Source organism: Pempheris klunzingeri, chromosome 9, assembly GCF_042242105.1.
Source record: "Pempheris klunzingeri isolate RE-2024b chromosome 9, fPemKlu1.hap1, whole genome shotgun sequence".
Lineage (NCBI taxonomy): Eukaryota > Metazoa > Chordata > Actinopteri > Acropomatiformes > Pempheridae > Pempheris > Pempheris klunzingeri.
Genome location: NC_092020.1, coordinates 3,423,631 through 3,433,110, shown reverse-complemented (window position 1 = coordinate 3,433,110; position 9,480 = coordinate 3,423,631). Strand labels below are relative to the sequence as shown.

The window sequence follows — 9,480 nt, the reverse complement described above, 5'->3', positions numbered from 1 at the left end:
GCAAAAAGGGGACTTTCACTGGACACTCCCCTAAAACCTTGGACGTGGATGTCTGCGTCTCTGATTGGTTGTGAAGCCCCAACCGACAACACCTGCTTAACTCCTTCATCCAAATTGACACCCGGGGCTCTGAGAAATATAGGCAGCATCCCCACACGCACACTGCCGGATCTTTGCTGGGAATCGAAGCGCGCTGTCGGAGACGCAATGTTGGTCAAACTGGCCGTGGCGCTGCTGGTTTTGTCAGTGCTGGAGCAAGTAGTGGGATCGGATAATATTGATATCCATGACAGCCTCCCGGAGAAGCCTGCGAGCCAGAAAGGACGCCTCTCCCTGCAGAATACAGGTAAGAAATAAGTCTCAGCGGAGATAAGGAATGTGGAGATTGTTGGTTGGTGCGACTACTCACACGTCTACGTGAGGTTTGTCCGTACACGTGTTTCTGTGGCTGCAAATTAAACCATGCTGGGGACTCGTCCTGGCGATTTGAGCAATCCGCTGTTTTTAACTTAATCCCGGCGCTGCGGCGCACACGGGTGACCCTTTTCGATTACTCAGAAAGACGATATCTTGTAAATACTCTCAGACAGAAATCCAATATGTTAGTAAACTATTAATAGAATGGCACAAGGTAATAGGTAATGTATACGGCAGCGCATCTAGGTGTGCGTGCGCGCTGGTGTGCGTGTGTGCGCGAGTTGTAGGTAACAGTTTCACCGGGTTTCTGGGTGAAATCTGGCTTTTTTGCGTGCGTTGTCTCATGAAATTAATCTTGGGTGATGTGCTCAAGCAGGTTAGTAAAGCAGCAGTGGTTGGTCAGCGCTGAAGGCGAGCGGGAGTTCATCTATTGAGCCATATCCTCTTGACATGTCGCTCAAATACCATAAAAAGACACGTGTGATTTGACTAATTAACACAAAGCACTAACACCACGTCGGGCTGCTGCCTTTTCCCAGAAACTTGTCCTTTACATTGGCTGCCCCCACCCCTCCACCCCCTCCTCCCCTCCTCATACACAGCATGACTTGCGACCCGCCATGTGAACCTGTGTCAAAATATTACAGCATAATAGTTATCTCGCCTCCGCGCTGAAAAATAGGGACAAACTCCAATGCAGGTTTCACAGCAGAGACCCTGGTAACACCACTGTGTAATTCAATGCACGTTGCGGCCAAGCTCGTACGATCCAAGCACATTCCCGTGATGCCAAAACAAGCACTGCTGACAGCGGCTCACTTTTCCTGCGCACTAAAGTTCAACTCTGTGCCTACAAACCCCGCAGCAGCTCTTCCCCTTCCCCCTACTACTGCCCCCCCCCCGCCCCCCCAACAGAGGCTCTTTGTTGACAAGCGTGATTTCTAATAAATCACATTTAATCCTTTGTTTGCTGTGGTCAAGACTGGTCGTCTTTACGCAACTGGTGCGCACTTCCGACTGAGGGGAAAAAAAATGCCCTCAACGCCCATCAGTTATCAGCTCCAAGACAAATCGCGCGTGTAATTATGTTTTACTTGGGTCAACAATTTGGGTTCTCATAGCCAAACTGAAACTGCATACGGCCTGTTGGCTCCCAACCTAACCTGCAATTTGTTATATTAATTTAAGAACAAAACGCTCTCGAAGATGTCGCACAGGCCGAGCAGCAGTTTCTGTGACAGGTTCCCTGCCGGTGGTTAGATGTCTCATAATAGGAGCTCCCAGGCAGCAATTTGGGGTTAAAAGAGAAACCTTCACTTTCTCTTGGTAATTTCTCTCCTCAATCATCTATTTTATTCCTGTCTTGCATGGCTGCAGTAAAGAGAAAAAGGCCACTTGAGAGCCGGCCAGTGGTGTGCAGGAGCTGATATTATGTATTCACATGACATATACTTAGATATTTCCCAAGTTTCTTTGCCTGCATTGCTGCTGTTGCACCTACAAGTAGCTAATGATGCACCTTTTTTTTTTTTAATGTTATGGTTTCAGTATGCTCCGAGGGCAATAATGAGAGACTTGTTGATGCACATTTAGTTGACAGATAATAGGAACGACTGCATTTGTGTTTCCTCCACAAGTAGTCAAGGCTGTATCTGCAATGCACCATCCCATCTCAATGCTAGGCAGTGCAGATGGATTGTGGTGCAGAATGACACAGTAATATCTGTCACCAAGTGTTCCTCTGCAGGAACCCCTCAGCTTGGGAGATTAGACTTCTCTCCCCCCGCCCTGCATCCCTTATCTCTCTCAGACTCGAGGTCACGAGCACACGAACGACCGCCTGTGTCTGTGGAAATTATACGCCACATCAGCTTTGTGATTCGTGCAGCAATCAGCGCTGAAGTGGAGTTGTGCCTTCAAGCCGTATGGTCTTCATTGCCAACACGTCTGTAACAATCTGCTGCCGTCTCTGCTGTGAACAGATGATAAGGTCCCTCCCCTAACCTGTTCTCTCTTTCCAGCTGAGATCCAGCACTGCCTGGTGAGTGCAGGGGATGTCGGCTGTGGTGTGTTTGAGTGCTTTGAGAATAACTCCTGCGAGATACGAGGGCTACAGGAAATCTGCATGACGTTCCTGCACAACGCTGGCAAATTTGACTCTCAGGTACTAAACTAGTCTGTCTGTGTGTTTGCAGAAATGGTATAACCAGAGGCAACATTCCTTTTCCTTTTCACTGGTTCACTGCCCCACACTCGTCATCCATGAACGGATTTGTTTACTTGTGCTTTTTTTTTTTTTCTACATACCTCGAAACATGTCAGTGTTTCTAGAACTGCGCTCGTACATGCACTCATCTCATAATCTCTTGTCCTCTCTTGGGAAGTTCACTTCCCTCTCAGTGGACCGTTGCATGTACAGTTAGGACCAAGGGTCATGAGCCAGTTGGCCATAAGCCCAGTTAGCTCACTTTTCATACATAGCAGAGGCTGAAGCCCTGCCAAGCCAAGCCTGACTGGGGTCTTAATATGTCTATAGGGTCACATACTAGGAACGTACAACTTTGGCAGACAAATCCAGCAAACCTCAGCAGAAGAAAAACGCCATTTACTGCCATTCATGCAGAATTTCATCACCCCTATTCTTTATTAGAAATACACTGTTGCCCGTAAAGTTGGAATTAAATGTTTTTTACCTCCTCTCATGAAATGATTGTGACAATGTGATTTATTCTTGATAAATAAAGTGTATATCTTCTCAACTTTATTGATCAAACTCTCAAACATATCACAGTGAAACTTAAACCACAATTAACCTTTGCAAACTGTGTATTCAGACTTTGACAAAATTGAACAATTATTCCAACTTTATGGGCAACAGTGTATATAGATACACATTCATACGAGGTTCACTCTAACACAATCAGACCTAATCTCCAACACTACTGGAACAGGTGCATAATATTGCCAAAGCACTAAAACTATATAATATAGAGGTCAAAATGTTTTCTGTGGCTGATGTGTGAACTGTGACGTTTCACTTTGTCTTGAGAGTTCACTCAACACTTGTGTGTTTCTGCGTGCACGTAGGGGAAGTCCTTCATCAAGGATGCTCTGAAATGTATGGCGCACGGGCTACGGCACAAGTTCAGCTGCATCAGCAGGAAGTGTGTGTCCATTAAAGAGATGGTGTTTCAGCTCCAGAGAGAGTGTTACATCAAACACAACCTGTGCTCTGCTGCGAAGGAGAATGTGGCCGTCATGGTGGAGATGATCCATTTCCAAGATCTCTTCCCTAAAGGGTGAGTGGCTGGTCTGGACAGTGTGTATGAATCCATTTTCCCTGTCCTCTCCCTTCTTTTTTATCTCCGGTTGCTTCGGTCACTGGACTCTTAAGCCAGTTTAAGCAGCCTCTGTTCCTCCATGTATAGTTGTAATACCATGCTTCCAAATACTAAATCATAAGCTTTATGTGAGTTATCTGCCTCTCTCTGTTCAGTCCATATGTGGAGCTAGTGAATATTCTGCTGAGCTGTGGCGAGGAGGTGAAGGAGGCATTGACACGGAGTGTCCGGCTACAGTGTGAACAGAACTGGGGGGCTCTGTGCGACAGCCTGAGCCTCTGCTCCTCCCTCGCCCCATCTCCCGCCGGCTCCGCCGTGGAGCACCACCGCCGTCCCTTGCCCTCCCACCCTGAGCCGGAGAACCCTCGCCCACCGCGGCAAGGCGACAAGGACAAATCCGGTAAGACGGGCTTCAACGCTCACCCACGCAATCGCAGTCAGGGACCCCGTCGCCAGAGCCCAGAGGCCGGAGTGGTGGCTGAGCAGGAGGACCCCGAGGCCACCGACATCCGGAGGTGAAAGCGCAGGAGACTGCCCCGACCTTTGACCCCCTACAACGTTTGAAAACCACGCTTGCAGACTTATGCACACCCTCACACACACACTCACACACACACTCACTCACACACACACACACACACTCACTCACTCACACACACACACACACACTTCCCCACACACATACGCCCACACACACAAATTCCCAGACAGACTGAGCAGAAGGAAACAAGCCCCGACCTTTCCTGTCCTTATTCCGCCCTCTCCAGTCATTCCAGCAGTCCCACATGGTAAACTTGCAGGGTAATTGTGGTGTAGCTTGTACTGTTATGCCAGACTGTAGGCCACAATTTTTTTAAATGGAATAATAATTATTGTTATTATCATGATTATTTCAACTGTTAGGACTATTTTGGCTCTAATATAGCATTTCTCAAATCATACTTACTGTAAGATTTGATTATATTTGTATTATTTATTTTATTCTTTATGCAATGTTGAAATATCAAAATGTACATAGAAATATACTTATCTATATTTATATAAACATGTATAAATATAGTTACAATATGCAATACTGATATACTATAGATGACATAGTATATGGTGTGCTGTCTGTTGTTCTCTTCACAGTATTGCACCCATCACACATTGGTCTGTAGATATGTAACATACACCATTTGTTGTTTCAGAGTGGGAATGTGTATTATAATTATAGATATTTGATGGTTAAATACAAATTGTACAGGTTTCAAGTCCAGTTCTGGCACATATGAATTGTAGTGCATGATGGCCACGAAGCCAACAAACTTGTGCATTCTTAAAGTGAAAATCCATTTTAAAGAGGATGCAAATGTAATACTATGAATATGGACAGTTATTTCACACGTGTATGTATTGATAAGTCTGTCACAAAGCTAGAAATAAGAGAGCCAAGACTGATGGCATCACAAGCACTGCTGTCTGGGCAGCAATGAATGGGATACTGACACAGCAGACGCGGTTTTATGGACTCTTTTTTTTTTTTTTTTGTCTCATGAGTGTCCTTGCGACTCTGACATGTGTCTCATTTGGATGCACAAAGTATCGGGTCACTCTCATTTATTGTTAATAGAGCGTCAGAAACTGTGTCTCAGTGACGTTACAGATTAATGTCACGTTCAAAGCTTCGGGAGACATCATTGTTCTTGTTCACAAATCATAACCGAACTGTCAAATGTTTAACACACTCTGTTTGAGCTGGTTATTCTGTCTAACTGTCGGTGAAGCACGGCAAAGAGAGGACGCTCTGTCCGCTTTTGATGCTCAAGTCCTTTCACATGTAAAATCACACACATCAAGGTGCCTAAACTTGTTATTGTCCACAGTGACCGCTTCTCTGTGATTTAAGTGAATGGGTGATACTGTGTGGTGGGGAGATTTTAATTTTGAGCTGTTTTATGATGATGTTGAGCCACAAAAGTCTTAGATTTTGCACTTTGGATGATTGTCAGTTTGTGTGGCACCGCTGCGGGTCAGGACATAAGACCAGGGTACCAGAGCAGTCGCCCTCTAATCAGACTTACTGTGTAGGATATTTCATTCGAGCAACCCTGGTTGTCCTTATCAACCACAGCACCAAGTACCGTACCCCTACATATTCCTTAGGACCAGCTTGAGCCCCCTCTTCAGAAGAGCAATGTTACCCTTTTGTGGTGTCCCAGCAGGGAGGAAAGAGGCTTTACAGAAACCCTCCAGATCTCTGGCCCCTCTAAATTAGCCCTTATTCCTCTATGGTCCCTTACCTAGGTCAGGAGAGACACGAAGGCCTGTTATTCTACCCGTTAGAGCCGCAGGCAACGCAGCGAGGACCCAGGAACTGGGTTAAGTCCACACACGGGGGCTCTGGCGCTGTTATTCTAAATGTTATATTTACCGAGGCCACCAGAGAATTCCTCTGGGCCACAGCCAAAAGCCAGCAACACAGAGAGGCAGAGAGGAGTGGAGCAAGAGGGAGAGAGACATGCTCAACTTTTTTCTTTTTTTTTTTTTTTAATTTGACGATTCACTCCATCTTTAATTCTCCTACTCTTCTTCTCTTCCTCCTTTAGGTCACAGACACAGGCTTTTGACCATTTCAGGCCAGTCACATGCTTTTAGCTGTGAAAGTGCAGTTTGTGAGCGTACTACACCACATGCTGGGGAGCAACTGGTGCAAAAAGACAATAAAACATGCTCAGATTTTGTGGCTCACTTAAGGGGTTTTTCACAGTAATTTTACCTTACCACAGTTAACCTTTACAGCAAGGTAAATCCCAATCATTTAGACTATTATAAGCTCTGAGGATCTGAATCATCAGTGAGGCTTTCAGGCTTTTCTTTTTTTTTAATTCTGTTGTGGAAGTTGGGAGTCCTGTGACATCCCGGCACGAGACATAAGCTACTCCTATTGAGAATGTACTGTATGTGTGTAAAGTGACAATCTGTTCAGCTCTCTGTCATTAGGTTTGATATGGCTTTTTGTAATAATGTAGTGGCTTGGATGGCTGTTCTTTATCTGTTCAGAGGAAAATAAAACTAACCACGTTTCCTGTATTGTTAGTGCTCATCACCACATCACGTGTCTTCCTCTGTTAACCACAAAGGACTCTGCTTTCACCGTTGAAAATACAGAACATGGTCTAGAAGTTTGTAACTCACCTGTAGACATTGGTCATATGATCCTATAGAAATCTTTGGACTCATGAAGTCTGATGTATCTTGTTATCATTAAAATATGTTTGTCTGTATTTTGTACATGTTGTGTCCATCAATATAGTTTTTATTTATGTTGAAGTGGCATAAAATCGTGGCATGAAAGCAAAGCTAAGAATTCATAAAGAAAGAAAAAGCCTTCAGTGGTAAGGCGTTTGATGAACTCTGAGCAGGTTAGCAGAGAGGGCCTCGTCGTCTCAGGTATACGCACAAGTTAAAAGACACCCTATTCTCATTTGACTTGCCGCCTCCTTTCTGACAGTGAAATACGGGCTGTGTTTAAAGTTTCAAGGACTGGAAATATCCTCCCTATTGAAAGACCTAAACATTTACGTCAGCGGCTCTGGATTGTATGCAATGCTTGGGGTGTGTTCAGGGTGTCAGTTTTTATGAGTTGTCCCAACAGTGTACGCTGGCTCACTAAACATTTAGACAGTGCTCTGATTTTAAAGGTAGATTTCCAACCGCTCTTGTGGAGCTTTAACTCATTTAAGAGTCTAGTTAAGCAAACTGAAGTGCATTTGCACAAGCCATATATGGGAATTTGACCCACAAATCCAGTTTCAGTTTATCTACAGTCTGACAGGGATGAAGGATGGCTTCATGCCACCTCATAATATGTCATGCACCTACTGTGATATCAGCACCTCTGCCTGCTGTTCAACGTGAATCAGCCTTGCAGTCTGCCACAGCTTTAACGCGTCCTCTCTGGGTGTGCAGTGATACTACATGACCACTGGGTGGTGACATCTGTCTTCGTTTTGGCTTCCAGGCAGTTGGTGGGAGCAGGTGTTTGAATTTTAATACAGATGAGTTGAGTCTGTCTCTATGTGCGTCTGCCCTGTGACTGACTGGCAACCAGTCCGGGGTGTATTAATGTCAGCTGGCTCCAGCCCCCATACGACCCTTAAGGATAAGTGGTATAGATAATGGATGGATGGATAAGTTGAGTTTCTTAATTGAAGGTACAAATGCTTGTAAAGCTGAAATGAATAGTTGAAAATGACAATTTGAAATGTAAAGCGTCTTAACTTCCTGTTATCCTCCTTTATCTTGGATTACGGGAAGCACACGAGAGCGGTGTGCCACCAAAAAATCTAATGGGGAAGTGCAATCATTAGCCATGACCTCTGCCTTGGCACCACCAAGTTTAAGTTTAATGAAAACTGGGCCAGTAATTTTTCTGTCCTCCAAAGTTTGAAAAAATTACCCTGATGATGTCAGAGGGGTTACCTCAGTTTGGACTTGAGAAGAGGAAACTGTGCGTGAAAAAGTTTGAATGTGGAGTGTGAAGGAAGTGAGTATTTAAGAGGCAGAACAGTCTAGAATGAAAAACACTGTCAAGATGCATTATGGCAAATTAAGCATTTTTGGAGTGACCCAGATTAGGGTCTAGAATTCAGAATATTCTCGTGTAAGTCCCCCGTCTTTAAGGAAGCACAATACAACATAACTAGAGTCCCATTTTTTTCCTCATCATAAACCTGATGCATAACAAAAAGTCTGTCACAGACTTTGTTTGTTTAAACAGAAATGAGGTTGCTGGGGTGACTGCATCTTACTCCATTTGCATTTATCTTTGCATTCAAATCTAATGTGTGGTGTTGTGACACCCATTTTATAATTACTTCAATAAATCAGCATTTGCAGCATAGGGAGCGAGTGAAATGTTTATATAGAAATATGTATAGATTTGCATATTCCCCCTGCTCACAGATGAAAAGGGTGGTGTGAGCTTCGTGAAAACACCAGACAGTACGCTGACATCGTCTCCTGTGCGCTGATGGTGTCACACTGAGCTGATAACCAAGGCTACAGAGTGCCGTGCGATACCTTCACCGGGTCCACAGTGAGTGGGAGAAATTATGCTGTGTCACACTCAGCTTGTTGCAACAATACATCGAGTCTGAGATGGATGACCTGCTGGTCAAACAATGGGCTGGCGGATGGACCAGAAATCTCCCAGCTTGCACGGTTGGTATGGCAACGGAGTCCTATCAGTACGGAGGCAGCAGAGATCACATCTGAGAGGAGGCTGAGCAGCAGAGAGAGACTGCGCCTCTGAGCAGAGAAACCTGAGAGCTTTGTGAACATCTACCCTGTGCTCCACTGTGAACTAATGAATTAATGACTGGGGGCCTAAGTTCCATGGATGAATCATTTAGGAACCATCTAGGGTAAATAGGTGCACCCCACTTCTGTCTCCTGTCGGGCGTCTTAAAGATCAATGCCCTATATTTACCTAAACTTTGAGAAAAATGTAATATGCTGTGTGTTGAATAACCATGTGTACCTGTTTAGCTGCATAGAGTGAGTGGAACCTCAGCAGCAAGACTCAGTTTCATTGGGGAATATAGAGCGTGTTGCTCTCAGGGAAGAAAATGCTGACACAACATACTGTGCTCGAGTTACTGTCAGCCTCAGAGGGCCTAGAGCAGACAGCAGCCCACATAAGATGGTGGCTTCCACCACGCAACCTTGTCTCAGTTGG

General features: G+C 44.9%; 1 protein-coding gene across 1 annotated transcript; it reads left to right on the top strand.

Moving 5' to 3' along the window:
• The first annotated feature begins 207 nt into the window (after positions 1-207).
• stc2a (stanniocalcin 2a) lies at positions 208-6,830 on the top strand. The gene is made up of 4 exons (XM_070837455.1): positions 208-346; positions 2,439-2,581; positions 3,505-3,716; positions 3,914-6,830. Exons 1-4 carry the CDS (start codon positions 208-210, stop codon positions 4,275-4,277), a joined length of 858 nt encoding a protein of 285 aa, XP_070693556.1. The 3' UTR covers positions 4,278-6,830.
• Positions 6,831-9,480: the final 2,650 nt, after the last annotated feature.

Coding starts and splice junctions, on each gene's coding strand:
- stc2a (XM_070837455.1), top strand. CDS start 208: ATGTTGGTCAAACTGGCCGTGGCGCTGCTGGTTTTGTCAGTGCTGGAG. Junction 347..2,438: donor CCTCTCCCTGCAGAATACAG/GTAAGAAATAAG, acceptor CTCTCTTTCCAG/CTGAGATCCAGCACTGCCTG. Junction 3,717..3,913: donor CAAGATCTCTTCCCTAAAGG/GTGAGTGGCTGG, acceptor CTCTCTGTTCAG/TCCATATGTGGAGCTAGTGA.